This window comes from Gekko japonicus, unplaced genomic scaffold, assembly GCF_001447785.1.
Source record: "Gekko japonicus isolate JY-2015 unplaced genomic scaffold, Gekko_japonicus_V1.1 scaffold1549, whole genome shotgun sequence".
Lineage (NCBI taxonomy): Eukaryota > Metazoa > Chordata > Lepidosauria > Squamata > Gekkonidae > Gekko > Gekko japonicus.
The window spans coordinates 233079-251124 of record NW_015170932.1 but is presented as its reverse complement, the minus strand read 5'-3'; the positions used below and the strand labels follow the sequence as shown (position 1 = coordinate 251124).

General features: G+C 42.5%; 1 protein-coding gene across 1 annotated transcript in view; it reads left to right on the top strand.

Annotated features, from left to right (window-relative positions):
* The window catches only part of CACNA1D (calcium channel, voltage-dependent, L type, alpha 1D subunit), a 228120-nt gene that overhangs the window by 94696 nt on the left and 115378 nt on the right, over window positions 1-18046 (top strand). Inside the window, exons 20-26 of the mRNA XM_015418841.1 lie at window positions 1761-1820; window positions 4452-4558; window positions 10065-10152; window positions 11877-11984; window positions 12142-12194; window positions 12294-12440; window positions 15997-16198. Of these exons, the coding sequence (XP_015274327.1) occupies window positions 1761-1820; window positions 4452-4558; window positions 10065-10152; window positions 11877-11984; window positions 12142-12194; window positions 12294-12440; window positions 15997-16198 (765 nt within the window). The remainder of the gene's footprint in view (window positions 1-1760; window positions 1821-4451; window positions 4559-10064; window positions 10153-11876; window positions 11985-12141; window positions 12195-12293; window positions 12441-15996; window positions 16199-18046) is intronic.

Below are 18046 nucleotides of genomic sequence, written 5' to 3'. Positions count from 1 at the left end.
AAGGAAAGAATGAGGGAAAGAGAGAGAAGGAAAGAAGAAGGAAAAGAGGAAGGAAGGAAGAAAAGGATGGAAAGAAAAGGAAAGAAGGGAAAGCCCCCCCACTCAAGCCTCCTCCACCCCCCCGCAGATCCCTCACTTTCCCTGGAAGGTGGTGGGGGGCCTTTTCTGGCATCCTCCGGGCCTCAATGCTCCGGCGCTGGCTGGAGGAGGCGGGGGGGCTCCTCTTGCTTCCTCTATGCCACAGTGCTCCGGCACTGGCCGGAGGAAGCAGCGGGGGGCTCTTCTGGCCTCCTCCGTGCCTCAGTGCTCCGGCGCTGGCCAGAGGAGGCAGCAGGGGGGCTCTTCTGGCCTCCTCTGGCCCACACGCTCCGGCACTGGCTGGAGGAGGCAGCGGGGGGGCTTGTCTGGCCTCCTCCAGGCTGCAGCGCTCCGGCGCTGGCCAGGGGAGGCGGTGACGGGCCTCCCTGGGGCCACAGCGCTCCAGCATGGGCCCCGGGAAACTGGCGACCGGCCATAGCGGGGGCAGGGCTTGCTGCCACCACCATTCTGCCAGCTCCTGGGCTCCCGGAGCGGCGCTCCAACACACTCCGGCCCCAAAAGACCCCTGGTTATAATTATTTCTTTCAGAAACTATAACTATAATCTTTCAGAATTATTCTGACTTGATGAAAGAGAATGGCAGCAGCAATTTCTACCCCTTCCTCCTCCACACTGGAGCCTCCTGACCCACAGGGCTAGGAGTCCTTGCTTGTCCTGAGACCCTAAGAATAAATTGTTCCACAGTTGCAAAAGGGTGGGAGGTGAATGTGGGAAAGAGCTGTGATCTTTGTGTCCGTAGACTATGGAATCCAACCCCATGACTAGGAGGGCATTACCGTTTGTACCCTATTGGTATAACCTCGTGTAATTCCAGATATAAAAAATTAGTTATGCTAATTCTGTGGAATTGTTGTTCTGAAAAGAAATGAAAGAAGCAGCATGGTAACATAATATAGACAGTTTGAAAAAAATGTTTAATAGGCGTTAGCACACAGCCTCTTCTCCCACAAATGAATGTGCAGATGTATCTTTAAAGGTTAATTGGGGGGGGGGATTATCTATGTTGTTTAGAGGATCTCTGCAGAATCTGCATATAGAGTCAAGACTATCAGTGGGATTTAGGGTGAACATGGTTTACCCAGTAAGAACAAAAAAAATAATAATGTAGCAATTGTCTCCGAAATGTAAATTTTAAAAGTTCAAGGCATCTCCATGCACTTATTCAGTGAATGGTGTGTTATTACCCTTATTATAAGAACATTATAGTATCTCAAATCCTGTTAACAGTTGCAACTTTGATGAAATTTTTGGATGCTTCCTAAATGTGAGCAACATTTTCAGGGACTGAATGACTTAATAATAGCCTTAGAGAAAGAATAATACAAATTTGTGAACTTGGGTAACTACAAAGCAATTTTCATTGAAACAAATAATTATTGTAGAGGCATTGCACTTTTAATTTGCTGTTTCTAAAGTCCTTCTTATGTTCTATTTAAGCAAACAAAACTGTAAATACTGTAACTACTGGTAAAGTATTTGTAGACGAGTTTTTTTTTTAATATAGTACATGTTATGCCTTGCAGATACTTGGTTACTTTGACTATGCTTTCACAGCCATCTTTACTGTTGAAATCCTGTTAAAGGTAATTAACTGTTAATCGGTCCTTGTTAGCTCAAACAGCTTTAGCAATAATGTTTGTAACTTTGTGTTTACCTTCCAGATCCTAGGGTATGCAGATTATGTCTTCACTAGTATGTTTACATTTGAGATCATTTTGAAGGTAACAGGTTTATAAAGAAGTTTGCTTAAGGATTTTTCCCTGTGTGACTTCTGCAAGAAAAGGCACCTCCGCCTTTTCACTCAACAAGCAAATTTAAATCTTAAAACAAACAAACAAAAAAACCAAATAATTTTTTTCATGGTTTTTATTTATTATTTTTGACCTTTGAATGCACGTAGAAGCTACATTTTTGTCACCACATCAATCTGACATTTCACTTGATCCCATTTTCTACTTACAGTTTGTCAGAAGAGGGGGGAAATGTTCCTACAATGCATGAGTTTTTGTCCTCCCTTTTCTGGCATTTTGATTCTAAATCTTTTAAAGGGGGAGCATGTAGTTTCTCATTTCTCTTTCTGAACATAGAACTGTAATAGTAGGCCATTGTTTTCTTGCAAAGGGACTTGCAAGATACCCTGCCCTAAATATACTAAGATATTTTATCTTGGGTGTGCACTTAAATAGACAGAGAGGCATAAACATGCTTTCTTAAATGTATTGCCCATGCATGAGTTCAGAACTGGTATTTTGATGTATAGCTTGTGTACTGATTACAAAGAACATCCTCTGGGGCACTTAGCATTCTGACATACTAATTGCTTGGCATACCAGTAGTGTAAACACTCTTGAGGCACAATTAGTTCTGGGAAAATAAACAGGGACATATAAGACATGTACATGCACATATTACAGCCTTAGAGACTGGGAAAATCTGATTTCAAGCCCTTGAGTAGCTCAGACATGTAACCATAAGACCTCCTGGTATTATAAGAATCAGTACATAAACTTTACAGCTGAGGATTGAATATAGCAACAGATCTGTTTTCAACTTTATTCATATTACTGTGTGTTTTTTTACAGTATGTTTTAATTAATACTGTAATTTTGGCTGTTTACAAGATATGCTCAGTTTTTTAAAGTTTTAAATGTTCACTGGAAACAGGCAGCTTATAGCTGGGTTTTCCCCAGTAATTAAGCTGTGTGGCTGTAAAAGCTAGATGAATAAAGAGAGATACAAAGAAGACTTAAATTAAGTTGAAAACATTTGTAGTTCTCTAAAACATGTTTTTATTTATGGCAATATGGAGATTTGGAACATGCTTATTATTTTGAGAAAGGTCGTATCTCTTTATCCTTCTGCTGACATATTTCCCCAAAACCAAAAAAGGACCCACGGTAAGTAGGAAAACCAACATACAACAAATACCATGCACAGATGATTATAACATATCATTTCTATTTTTTGAAAAATATTTTACAATAATTTCTTCTTATATAATTATCCATCTTAATCACAATATAGAATATAAGAAATATCAAAATATAGAATATAAGAAATATCAAAAATATCAAATATCATCTGCAAAGAATCTCAAAAGATAATGTACAACCTTATAATTAATATTAGTCCTACTCTGTTAAAAGTTTCAAAAGGGAGGACTCCTTAAAGTCTCTTTATAACATGTGCTCTGTCTTCCTCCAACAGAGGTCCAGATATCCTTCTGTTTCAGAATCTTCCTCAGGGAGTTCAACAATAATTTTCAGCACAAGGTTGCCAAGTACCACAGTTTCTTATATTGTATATTGTGATTAAGATGAATAATTATATAAGAAGAAATTGTTGTAAAAATATTTTTCAAAAATATAAATGATATGTTATAATCATCTGTGCAAGGTATTTGTTGTATGTCGACATATTTCCCCAGGCAAGCGAGCAACTATTTAGAATGATATGGCATTGAAATAAAGAGGTACAGTGAGCAAAGAAGAATGTTTAGGGAAGCCTAGTTCATCCTTCTTTCAGTGGATGTTACATTGTGCAGCCCCTAGTCCAAATGAATTTTTCCTTAAACTTTGAATGACGAAAGGCCGAATCTGACATTTTAGCATTTATATAAACTGGGGGAAAAAAAATCTGATACTGGAATCACTGTTGTGTTGAAGAATATACATTTTCAGGTGGCTTTATTTCTTTTGATTTGCAGGGTTTTTTTAATAAATAGAACACCGTCTTTTATTGCTAATATTTTATTTCTGATCAGGGCTTATTTGTGATGGTACTTACTGGTACTGAGTACTGCCACCTGGGGGGGGGGCCTTTCCTGAGTGGTGATCCTCATGTGCCTGCCTACCCCACTCAGCCAGAGAAAGAGATCCCCAGATCCAAAGCAATGCTTTGAGCTCACAGGTAGCCTTAGGCTTCTCAGTCTCAGACCGCTGTTTATACCCTGGAAATAATATCAGGATTACCAGATAATGGCCTGTATCCAACCACACCATTAAGAAAAGTTGTTCCCTTTTCTTAAGAGGAGCAGCAGCAGCAATCCCCCTCTTCTACTGCAGCCTATGATCCCTCCAAAATGTTGTTCCTGGGGACTAGTGGACCAGGCACAGCCTAGTGGGGTTCTGAAGAAAGAGGGGGGGGGGGGAATATGTAATGGCATTAATGGGCATTAGCTTTGCATCAGTCAAATTAGTTATTTTTTATACTGGGTTTATATTTTTGTATCCTGGTTGACCTAATAAGCAATATTTTATTACCATTCAGTGTAAGTGTCTTGTAAACAGCCTGTGTGTATGAATCAAGTTGAGTGGAATTCAAAAGGTAAAATTTGACTGTTCTACTTTTAGTTGACGGTGTTTGGAGCATTCCTTCATAAAGGGTCTTTCTGCCGGAATTACTTTAACTTGCTGGACTTGTTGGTAGTGGGTGTTTCTCTTGTGTCATTTGGCATTCAGTAAGTATTACAATAGCCTTGCAAAATATTTTTGTCATTATTCTCGTTATTTTCATCGATGGTTTGGGGTACTCAAATAGTATTCATTTTCCTATCCAGCAGACAGGCAACAAATAGTCCAGTGGGTAGCAGCCACCATATGCCACCACCAAAAAGTTAACCTTTCCTTTACATTCCTTTACATCCTGAGAAGAGATACAGGGAAACAGAGCTTTATGTAGTGGCCAGACTTTCAGAATGTTCATATTTGTGGGGTGAAGGAGAAATCTGAAGGGAGATCCTATAGAGGTACAGTGTGCCCCACCACCTAGTAAGCAAATATTGCTTCTCCTCTTCTTGCACTGCTGTCCCCCAGGTCTTTGCTTTAGATTCCCCCCCCCCCCATGGGAATGAATGGTCATTTTTCTAAAAGGAGATAAAGTGATGTACTTGAGCCCACCATTTCCCCCTGTCCCTGGGTATTCCACACATGAGATTCATGCTGGCCCCTTTGCGGTTCCAGGTCATATTCCAGATGGAGAGGCTTGGCCAGCCTTATACTGCCCCACCTAAATTGACCAGATGCAGAACAATTTATTTGGAAATTATGTGGATAAAATTGGCCACAACTTTATTGGTTACAGCTGTAATAGGCATTGGCACAGCATGGGTCCACTGGATCCATCAGCCGGGTTATCTGCTACCCAGCCAGCTGGCATGGGTAGAGCCAGTGGGATGGCAGGTTGCTGGTGTTCACATGGACGCCTGCCCCTTTGTGAACTCCCCTGCCATCTGGCAGTGAGGGCAACCACTGTTAGTCCTTGCGTTTGCTTGCTCCCTTCAGCCTTCACACCAAGACCCTTAAAGGGGGTCCCCACTTCCGGAGAATGGCATGTAGGCCGATTTCCACAAACGGATCTGGCCCCATGCTGTTACCACCAATAGTTGTGATGAAACATGTACCCTAAACTATAACAGTAGACTCACACGAACAATTCAACAAAGCCCCGCAAACACCCTTCGCTAGTAACCGAGGTGGACAGGAGATGCTAGTTTTTGAGAGGGCAGAATGTCAGCTATGCTGCCATGGTAGTGGGAGGGGTCGGATGTGTCAGTGACCTGTGTACAAAAATGCTACTGCATTCCTCCTGTGCTTCTTCACTGCTGTAACACTTGCTTATCTATAGCTGTGCAGGTGGTGTGATGTCTGGGAGAGAGGGAACCGTGGGAGAGCTGTCAGTTCCCAGCTTTGGCTCTAACGACCTGGGGCTTCTTATCCCACGTGCGGGAAGGTGGCTAATTGGCCTAAGGAAGGGAGGTGCATACGAATACCCTATATCCCATTATGCTTGTAGAGGCGACGCCATTCTTAACAGTGCCTTTGTTAATGCATCTATAGCTCTTCAATAAAGTATAACCTTTCTAATAAGCGTGTACTCAGTTGTTGGCTGTGGACCCTGACACACAGCCCTTTAAATCCATCCCCCAACACCACTGGAAAACAGGGAGGGCTGGGCGGGCAAACGGCTCTCTGGTCTCCAACGGTCGGGTGGGGATGGCGAGCAGCCAGCAACCTCTTTAAAGGCCTCCCCTCCCGACCACCCTGTTGTGTTACCCTTGGCCCGGGGATGGAGGGGAGGTGCCTATTTTCCCGCCGCTCGCCCAGCCCCACCCCCAACTAGTTTCTGGCCAGCCTCTTCATCCCCTGCCTGGCCCCGCTCTCCAACGGTCAGGTGGGGATGGCGAGTCGGGCAAACGGCTCTCCGGTCGCCAACGGTCGGGTGGGGATGGCGAGCAGCCAGCATCCTCTTTAAAGGCCTCCCCTCCCGACCACCCCGTTGTGTTACCATTGGCCCGGGGATGGAGGGGAGGTGCCTATTTTCCCACTGCTCACCCAGCCCCAGCCCCAACTAGCGTCTGGCCAGCCTCTTCATCCCCTGCCCCACAAATGGCGAGTCTCGCCTACCTGGGCCCTTCCTGCTTCTGCAGATACCTGTCCATTTGTAAAGCCCGTTCCTGGGTTCCATTTTTTTGATCTTACTAGAAGGTAATGGAATGTTGCTTTATGTACAGATATTGTTATTTCATTATTTGCTTCATAACTACTATTGTTTTGTTTTTTTTATTATTGAAGGCATGGTACTCAATTATAGGGGTTATGCCCTATAATTATGAGTTATACCCATGCCCTGCTTTCTTTAACTCCCCTCTTGTATGGATCTGTAACCCTCTCTTCTTATTATTTATTTATTCGTTGACCTCTGTCCCGCCCTCCCGCTGAAGTGGCTCAGGGCAGCTTACATACAGTTATAAAACCAACACAGGTACATATATAAAATAACTCGACTCAATACAACAATAAATACAGTTAAAACCAGTTCTTTCCCATGAGTGTTGGAATCCACATAAGGACTATTACATCACTCCTGCTCCAAATATTGGATATATTACACTTTACCTATGGTACTATTGCATTCCACTATGGCAACATAACTTCAATCACACTGGCAATACAGTGTGAATATGGATTACAGTAGATCAAGCCATGTGTACTTGATGATTTCACCATCACACACTGTAGATATACGATGCTGGATTGTACTGGGTGCAGAATTCATCATCATGAGGACTTCAGGTTTCATTTCTAACAACAGTTGGTAGCCCTTAAGGCTATGATGATAGATTTCAAAGATCCTGCCTCTAAAAGAGGGTGCAGATTTTAAATCTTGTCAGCTGCTCATCTTTGAGGTCTTTTTCCTCCTGTTTGTTTTCCCTTAATTTAATTATTCCAGTAGAAGAAGTCCATAGAGGATTGTTCTTGGGTTACAAATTGAAACCGGGGCTCAGAATCTCATTCATGTTTCCCCAGCTCTAGGTAGCAGGAAGCGGGCTGGAGCCAGATCCACCGCTGTGAAACTGAAATATACTGGGTTCAAGATGCGTATAGTGATCAGCGCTCATTGTTTATTAGGGAATCAGCTCAAACTTAAGATAATGCGTATAGTGATCAGCTCATCGTTTATTAGGGAATCAGCTCAAGCTTAAGACAACTCCCAACAGGGCAGAAGCCCTGCTTATATGCTTGAAAATCAACACACACACCCCACACACATTCCCCGTGATAGGCTATTTACATTGCACCTCCTAATTAATAGGTCCTTTCCAGGATCTTGGCTGCCTATTGCTCTGGTGACTCAAGCTAGTCAGTTTCCCGGTGCTGTCCTTGCTCAGTACATAACAGAATCTTATTATCCTCATTATCTCTACTGGTGGGGAATGTGAGGCCCAAAGATCAGTAAAAGCAGAAAATGGATTACCTTGAAACTATGGGTTTTTTTTAATGCAAAGTGTGTTTCTCCCTTGACTGGAGAGGCAAGTAATCTCCACATGGCTCAAAACACAACAAAGTTTTTTGATTGCATATATAAACATTATAGATCATTTATGAGCAGAAGATCCAGGATATGTATATAAATGGGAGGGAGATTTTGGCATACCAGCAGATCCTAAGGTGTGACCTTTTATTTGACCTTCACCACCTTTCACATCTTCTGATAAGAGAGTTGACATTTAAAGAATGTGGCAGATTACATAATCCTAGGCAGATTGTATCACATTACTAGTCAATATCAATCATCCTGTTGGAAGAAATATGGCAAAACTGGTTCTTGTTTCATACTTGGTGGGATTGTGTCCAGATGGCAATGCTTTTGGACTCTAATCAGATATCTGATCAATAAAAGGACAGATTATTATTTTGTAAACCAAAGTAATTCTTTTGTGACTTCAAAACAATCAGATCAGAAGAGAACTCAATATTGTTGTTAACAGCAGTGAAATTCCTAGCAGAAAAAAGGTGGAAGGGAAAAACCCCACCTGCCATCATAAGCTGTTTTAATAAAATTTGGGAAATCATGATTATTGACAATTGAAAAGTATGGAAACCCCTATTATATCTCAGGTGTCTTAGAAAAATGGTTCCCATTTAATTCATATGCACAATCAGTGAATATGGTATAACTGTATCTAAATGTAAGGATACACAAACACATACAGATAGTTTTATTATGTTCATTTACAATTTTATCATAATGTATGACAATACAATATATTGTTGACAAGAACTTAATTGTAAGATCTCACATTCCATCTTTATAATAATGCAAAAGATCCATATATTTGTAAAGCATATTCTATTCCTTTGTTTCAGGACTGTATGCTATAAATGTGTTACAATTTCAAATTTAAAAATAAAAAGTTTTTAAAAATCAATATTGGTTACAGCATCAGTATCACATAGGTGTTTGTTGTATTTTATCAAATTTTGCTTTAATTTATAATTATTAGTTGTTCTGAGGTTTTAGTGTTAGTTTTTTAACTGTATTTAATTAGGACCACTTTGAAGATCCTGTTTGTTTTTAAATAGAATAAGGCAAAGACAGAGAAGACGAAGACTGGAAATAACTCAAACAGTTGTAAAAAGACATATTGGTCCATGGAATGTCCAGAACAAGAAATAATATCTTTTAGTAGGCCTCTACTTAGTATTGTGAAAGCTTTCAGGCTTGTCAGAATTCTTCATCACACTAGATGTTAACAAACAATTTAAAATGAAGATGGAAAACAGCAAATTTTCCAGGCCAAGATCAAAATACCTGTGAGAAGCTGACAGACTCATGATTTAATTGCTGTAGAGGTCAGATTATAACATTTTAATTCTGAGAAGAAGCAAACCATGGAGGTTCATCTCATTTGAAAAAATAAAGTCTATCAGGGTCCAAATGGGCTCTCAAAAACCCATGCAAGAAGCACAGTTTTATTTGCAAGCTGACAATAGATGGAAGTGTTTGGTAGTCTTTATTTTGACAGTAGTTGAGATAAATTTATGACCATTCATAAGGTATACCAAGTTGAAGTCAAATTGTGTTATTTCCTTATGTAAGCAGTCTTTTTCCAAGTTATTCCACTGGGTTGACAAATCCTTCTCTTTCTTAGATGAAATAAGGCATCCATAAGGTCGGGAAAAAGTTGTAAACAGATGAATAGGTCTATGCAAAATAGGGTTCCCAAGTACTTACCGCGATCTGGCGGTGGTCACATGCTCTCCAGCCGGAACATTTCTCCCTGTAACGCACCATGCTGTCGCCAGGAAGTGACGCCGGGCGACGCTCTGGCAATGGGGCTGAAAACTCTATGGTACCATCGAGTTTCCAGCCCCATTGCCAGAGCGTCCCCCGGCGTCACTTCCTGGCGACGGCATGGTGCGGCGCATCTGTTGTCCCCGCAGGAATGATCCTGCAAAGACGTCTGTGTCCCCCGCCAAATCACGGTAAGTACTTAGGAAGCCTGATGCAAAGTAATATAAATGCTCACTTACAAATGATTACTTGCTTCTAGGAGAAAATAAGAGTTTTCTCAAAACTGATGGGTTTTGACTTCATGAGTATTAGTTAAGTTGTGACCCAGCAAGCAAATAACATCAAATAATAAGAAGCTAATGCTTTATTTGTCTTTACTTTTTCTCTAGATCAAGCGCTATCTCAGTTGTGAAGATTCTGAGAGTTTTAAGAGTCTTAAGGCCCTTAAGGGCTATAAACAGAGCGAAAGGACTTAAGGTTTATATCTTTACGTTTTCCTTACAACCTACATATTCTGATTACAGAGCAATAAATAGCACCTGGAAAAAGATTCCCTTTTGTGGGTTGGGGTTAGTCATTCTGTCTAAAATAACACTGCTTTTCAGTGCTATACTATGGTTCAGCTTTCTTCTAGTTTTAGCATTTGGTGCCATCTTCCTTTAGCCAAAACCTAACAGGATCTCTCTTCTCAGCCCTCTGTCTTCCTGGCGGATCTTCTTTCTCCCTTCCTTCTGGGGTCCTAATGCTGTGCTGCGCCTCATCAGCATCTCTCCTGGGCTCACTTTAAACTCTGGCCCACCTTCTTCCCTGGCCCTTCTTCTTTGCCTTTCTGCACTATCAGCTCTTCTCTTTTTTCCTTTGCGTTATTGCAGAGCAGTAGAAGAATAAGAACATAAGAAGAGCCTGCTGGATCAGACCAGCAGTCCATCTAGTTCAGCATCCTGTCTCACACAGTGATCAACTGAGAGGTTGATGGAGATCATAAATATCTGTCTGGCTGTAAAAGACAAACTGCACGTGTAAACAATTTGGAACCCTAGTCTGTTTTGCTAAATGAAACCAGGTTGTGTGCACTGTGAGGTACTGGAGATACAAACTTTATGAAAACAATTTCAGATGCTGAATGGCAATAGCAAGTTTGATTGGATTAGGTGTGATATGCAGAGGGGTAGTACGCATGCAGATATCAGCATTGGTAATGAGACAGGAAACCTAGGTCTCAATTTGCTCCAGGAGGATTCAGTCCAGGAGGATGCAAAGAATACATAATCCTGAAGATATGAGCAGTGATTTACAAGAGCTCATACCCTACCAATGCCTGCTATTGTCATTTGGTATCTGAAATCACTTCACTCTCCAAGATACAGGGGCAGATGGACTCACATTCTAGCTGAATCTGAAGAAGTTAGCAGTGATTCATGAAAGCTCATGCCCTGCCACAAATTTTGTTAGTCATTAAGGCACTTCTGGAGTCTTGTTCCCTTCCACTAATAAAGATTGTAAGCTGTACTGATAGGTTTCCTTCTCCCTCCCTCCCTCCCTTCCTTCCTTCCTTCCTTCCTTCCTTCCTTCCTTCCTTCCTTCCTTCCTTCCTTCCTTTTTCCTGTTAGAACTGGAAAGGAGGATCTCACCAAGTGAAATAATGTGTGGATTTCAGACTGGACAAAATCCACTCAGTGCTAATGATGATCATGAAAAAGCAAGGGGGGAGGATCAATGTGAAGAAAGGCAGCCAGTGAGGTGGGAGGGGAGAGAGGGAGACTACATGTTGAACTGGAATATATGGGACCATAAATGTATTTTTAAAAGAGGAAGAGGAGATCTCAGCCACTGGAGGGAAGACAGGCTTGGTGACGCAGCAGCAGCAGCCTGGGAGGAAGAATCAGGAGAGAGCCAATTGCTTGTGGGCCAGATACCAGCCCTGAAGGAGCCGGTTCCAGCCTGTGGGCCTCATGTTTGACACCCCTGCCCTAGAAGGCATTAATGCCATTATCAAGTTCCAGGATATAAAATGCCCTTTTCCCCATTGTTTACAAATTCTGTGCAGGAAGGTGGGAAGACCTCACTTGAGATACAAAATGAGATCTTTAATTGGTACGCTGGCGAAACATATTAAGCACAAATTATTATCCATTAAGCATCATGATCAGTCGTCTGAATAAAATTGTGCTGATCACTTTCTTTCTTCTCCTTCCACACAGCATGTTGTTCAGTGTGTCTTTGTCGCTATTCGAACTATTGGTAACATCATGATTGTCACAACTCTGCTGCAGTTCATGTTTGCATGTATTGGTGTCCAGCTTTTTAAGGTAAGTAGGAAAAAACCCTTTGGATCATGGTAACATCTCAGTCCTATACAAAGCACTGCACTGGCAAATCTTTCTATGTGAGCCTCAGAGAGATGCTTTAAAAATTAAAAATTGAATGGCTAGCATATGGCAGACTTCTGTTCTGTTTTCTTTGTAGGGTAAATTCTATCGGTGCACAGATGAAGCAAAACAAAACCCCGAGGAGTGTCGGTAGGCACTTTTCCTTTGTATCTGCAGATCAGGGCATTTCAATGCTATCTGCTGTTTCCAGAGTATGGTCACCAACATCTGCTCTTCTTTCTTCTGCAGGGGAATATTTATTGTTTACAAAGATGGAGATGTCGATAGTCCAATGGTGAGGGAAAGAATATGGCAGAACAGTGATTTCAACTTTGACAACGTGCTTGCTGCTATGATGGCTCTTTTTACTGTGTCCACTTTTGAAGGCTGGCCTGCGTAAGTGCATCATCTTTAAAGCTGTTTTATAAACTGTTTTGCCGGTATTTTGGGGATGATAAGCAACTGTTTATACTTTCTGGGAAGTTAAAGAGTGTGGGCATGATCCTTTTTGGAAGTGAAAGGTATTGAACAATAATATAATGGTGGGATCATCATTACTGAAAGATAATGGAGGCATCATCACAGTCACAGAGGCTCATCTGTGACGGGGGGAATTGCTTGTTGCAGTGTTCTGGAACTTCCCTCCCTCCTTCCCCTCCTTGGGCACAGAGTGTGATTAGACATTTCTGGATTTGGGAAACCTTCAGTTACACTCCAGTTTGTCATGCTATTCAAATGCAGGTGCCTGGGCAAATTGGAGCTTGTTTCTGGTTTATCCTCCCAACAGCCCTGTGAGGTAGGTTAGGCTTAGTGTGTGTGACTGGCCCAAGATCACCCAGCAAGCTGGATCCAGTAATGCTCAGGCTGGAGTTGGGAAGGGTGGAGTTGCTGACTCTTGCTAACTCAGCTAAGAACGTACAAGTTTTACTGGATCAGGGGTCTGCAACCTTTAAGACATAAAGAGCCACTTGGACCCGTTTCCGACGGAAAAACAACAACCGGGAGCCGTAAAACCATTGCAACATTTAAAACAAATATAACACTGCATATATTGTTTCTTACCTTTATCTGCGGACTCATCACAGGCGATGGAGTACGCCACAGCTGAATTAATGTCTTGAATTTGCTGTTTGCTAATGTTTTCTGCCATTTTTAGGGTTCTGTCTTTGACAGTCTTCGCAGAGAGAGGCATGTCTTTGATTTTCTGCACAATTTCATTCTTGTCCACATATAGATGTTCCGAAATCTTAATCTTACACCACCAGCACAGCGCACAGGCCCAACACCGGATGTGGCGCAGTGTTCAGAGTGAGTGCCCGCTAGTCTTGGGCACTCTGTTCCCCACAAGCCTCCCTGCCTGGCCTGAGGCCAGTCTTTCTATCTCAGCCTCACCTACCTCGCAGGGCTGTTGTGAGGCTAAAACGGAAGAGCTGGGGAGAGCCGGGCAGGGCAGGAGAGAAAGGAAAGCTAGTCCGGGAGGGGCGCTGGGTAGCAGGGAACCCCCTCCGAAGGGGGCAGAGGTCCTCCGCCCCGCCTCCTATCGGACTAAAAGCATTACATCCCGTAAAGCTCACTGAGAGGAGGCGGGGCGGAGGCAGAGCGGCGCGCAGACATCCCAAAGCGCAGCTGCGAGATTTCGTCATTCGGCGACTCGCAAGGGCTGCTGGGATACATGAAGCTGTCACAGTCACCTCCCGGAGCCGCGGCAAACGTTCCAAAGAGCCGCATGCGGCTCCGGAGCCGCAGGTTGCAGACCTCTGTACTGGATGATCCAGTAAATCCTGTAGGCTCTTAGCTAAGCCAGCAGGGGTCAGCTGAATGCTGTCCTTTCCAACTCCAGACTTACCACCTAATATTACTTACATCTCACAAAGATTCAGTTTCAGTTTGTTCTCTGTCAGCCATTTAACCACATTGGTCAGATAGTTGTTCAAGATCTCTACTGCACCACTAGGAGATTTGCGTAACAAGACACAGAGTTGAGTGTCATTAGCATATTGATGACATTCAGTTCCAATAAGAAGATAAGAACATAAGAGATGCCAATGTTGGATCAGGCCAGAGGCCCCTCCAGTCCAACACTCTGTGTCACACAGTGGCCAGAAATACCAGTGCCATCAGGAGGTCCACCAGTGGGGCCAGGACATTAGAAGCCCTCCCACTGTTGATCCCCCCCCAAGCACCAAGAAGACAGAGCATCACTTGCCCCAGAACCCCTATCTATACCTTGTGGCTAATACTATGAATTATTTCTCCTCTTTACATAGAGGTTGAATACTAAGGGGGGGGCGTAGGACTGCGCCCTGTGGAACCCCTCAGGACAAGTCCTACTCTGATGGCAACTGGCCTCTGATAGCAACTATTTATTTATTTAATTAATTTATACCCCGCCCTACCCCACAAGTGGGCTCAGGGTGGCTTACAGCATAAAACCATCAGACAATAAAAACAATAAATGGCAGCATCTACAGATAATAACAAAAACCCATGCGTCGTGTCAGGCAAGGAATAGCAGATACCCTAAGAAACTACAGTGCTGGTTATGCATGGAATAAAAACTGACTGACTGACAGTGCCCAAATAATATCCAAAACAGCAAGGGCACCGGGAGGGGGGACCACGGGCAGGTGAGGCCAGAATGGTTGAACGTCTGCCACCGCAACCAAAGGCTAGGCATAACAGCTCCGTTTTACAGGCCCTGAGGAACTGTAGTAAGTTCCACGGGGCCCTGATCTCAAGTGGGAGCATGTTCTACGAGGCCAAGGCAAGGGCTGAAGATGCCCTTGCCCTGGTTGAGGCTCAGCAGATGTCCCTTGGGTTGGGGATCACCGGGAGACGCTGGTCAGAAGAGTGTGGAGCTCTTTCAGACTCATCTGTAAGTCATTATTTAAACCAGTTCAAAGCACATCCCTTGATTTGAACATCTGCCTCCAAACATCTCAGTAGGATGGCATGATCCACTGTATTGAAGCCTGCAGATAAATCTAGCAGGAGCCACAAAGAGATCATTCACTAAGGCTACCAGAAGTCCGAAAAGGTTCCAAAGTAGATGAATTATCATATTTTCTGATTCCTCCTTCAACTGCAGATAACCACTTCACACCCACACTGTTCCTGAGAGGGACCTGTCACCCCCAAGTATCAAGGGAAGGGTCAGTGGGCTGCAGGAGAAGATGACAAATTCCAGTTCCGTAAACTTTGCTCCACTTGTACTACTTTGGATATTATCCATGATATCCACATTTGCTCTCATATTTTGACTCTTAGCTACTTAGTGCACGATTCTATTTTGATTTCTAATGTGTATTTCTAGATTTCTAACATGAATTTCATGGGCTGGATCGAGCCTGTTTTTTCACTCAGTCCTGTTCAATTCCCTTTTTTACTCCCATGTGGCTTTTGAGCATGTGAGTCCAATGATCCCCAGCATAGCCTTTTGGGTGGTCATAGCAGACCCCTCCATTCCTTTTCACTGGTGGAAGAGCAGGTTGAATCCAGTCCTATGTGTGCCCATTTTGCAGACTTGCTTGTTGTTTCCCCTCTGAAATAAAGAAATAAAACATATTGCATTAAGAATGAAAAATTCCCCTCAGTGATAGACAGCGCAGTCCTATCCCTGTTTACTCAGAAGTAAATCCACTGGGATTTACTCACATGTAAGTGTGCAAACGGTGGAAGCCACAGTGATTATGCTCAGAGGCACACTTTTTGTAACTTTATAAATCTTATTTTTAAAGATCAGTGAAATTTCCTGGTTTCCCATCTGCTAATCTGCATTAATTAAGCAATATATATGTTCTTGGAGCATTACTGTTTTCTTTAAATGAAGAGAGCTGTCTGTGGGGTGAAAATTTTGAAGTTAAGATTCACATACTCTTGCTTCACAATTCCTGTGTGCTGACTCCAAAGTATAACTTTTCATTAATCTTTATCTTTTTTAAAAAATATGCAGGCTTCTGTATAAAGCTATAGATTCAAATGGAGAGAACATTGGCCCGGTCTACAATTACAGAGTGGAGATCTCCATTTTCTTCATCATCTATATCATCATTATTGCTTTCTTCATGATGAACATATTTGTTGGTTTTGTCATTGTTACATTCCAAGAACAGGGAGAACAAGAATACAAGAACTGTGAACTGGACAAAAATCAGGTAATAAGGAACAGCCGCTTTTAATATATGTTAATATATGAAAAGGAGTGTTTGTTCTTTGGTTGTGGTTTTTTTCTTGTTTCAGAAGAGGTCGCTGTTTCCTTGCTTTGTTTACTTTGTTGAACAGTGCAAAGCTCATGGAAATATGGCCTAGTGACAGACAGCATGTGTTGTCTTTAAAGTCTGCCGGTTCCATGTGCAGGTTCCCAGCTTAAAGGTTTCTAAGTAGCAAAGTTTGAGAGGAAAACCTCCAGGTGACACCATGAACAACCTTGTCAGTCAGAGCTGATGTGCCAGGAGTCTTTTTGTATAAAGCAGCTTCATTATCTCTCATTGTGTATAACATGCTGGCAAAACACTCTCTCATCAAATAAATGTGTTTCTAGCCTGCTTTTCTGTTTGTGAATGGGAAAGACAAGCACTTTGTGTATATTCTAGATAGAAAATCTTTAATACTCTTTTTCATTTGGCTAGTCTTATTCAGAGTTAAAATCATTTATGTGATAATACTACTACTTACAGTTATTTTTATATGTTTGTTTTTTTATGGCATGTTTAACTTTGCTGGACCAGAAAACGCTTTGTGCGTGCACTGGACTCCCCTGTTGCATTCATGGAACATTAATTGAGTTACTGCAAATAACAGTGATGTCCCAAGGAGAGCCAAAGTGTCCAGGGGAACTGCAAGAGCGAGCCCTTGTTGATCCTCCCAAGAACCCAGTGACAACAGTCCCTACTATTTCAGTTATACAGATGAAGCACTGAGGCTGACAGTGACTTGCATGGGGCTACACATCTGGATTGCATTGATTACTGAACTAGAAAACAGGTGTTCTACATCAAAGGCAGTACAGAAATTCAGTAAATAAAACAAACAGCACAGAAGTTCACAACAGTGTCCACAGTTTCATTCTGGCTCCTTTTTGTCCAAAGCACAAATGTTTCTTTATAAGATTTTGGATTTTTAAAGTGACATAGGTGTGGTTATATCAGCTGTGTAAGATGGCAGCTCTTTTTTAAAAAAAAAACTTTAAAGATATCACACTAGAATCATGTCTTTTGGCATTTTTCACTGTTAAAGGTATGAGATCACAAGGTAAATTTAAGCAGAATGATAACCTCATTTCAAAATGTTCTGGACCCCACCTCACTTACCTGTCCCAGTGATTTGCATTTACACATTACTACTGATATCTGAGAGTCCCATGCTAGTAAAATATGAAAGTCAAGAAATGCAGTGAGTTGTAATTTGGTTGGACCATCTGATTTAAAATGTTCTAGTATTTAAAGGGGATAAGATACTATTGACTTATTTGATCAGGGTGGAGGGCTTGAAAATCAAAAACTGTTTTCTAGGAGACAATCCTGCCTGATCTATTGTTTGGAGCATATAGGCCATCTTTCTCCCAAAAAGTACTCTAGGCTTTAAAAATACACCATAAAATAAGATAGAAGAAGAGGAGTTGGTTTTATACCCGGTCTTCACTACCTGAAGGCATTTGGGAGTGGCTTACAATCCCCTTCCTCTCCCCACAACAGACTCCCTGTGAGGTAGGTGGGTCTGAGAGAACCGTGACTAACCCAAGGTCACCCAGCTGGCTGCATATGGAAGAGTGGGGAATCTCCAGTGTCAGGCCCTGGCACTCCTGGGTCCCGGTTTGCAGGGGTAGGCTCCTCCAGGGCTTGATTTTTGCCTCAGATTGGAGATGCTGGCAAGACCTCAGACACAGGAGGAGGGAGGTTCCAAACGCCTGTTCCCCTCTCTCTCATCCACTGGCTCTCTTCTTGGGCCAGTTCTCTCTCTCTCAGGGTCTGTCACTGAGCCCTACGAGAGCCATGTGCTCTTCC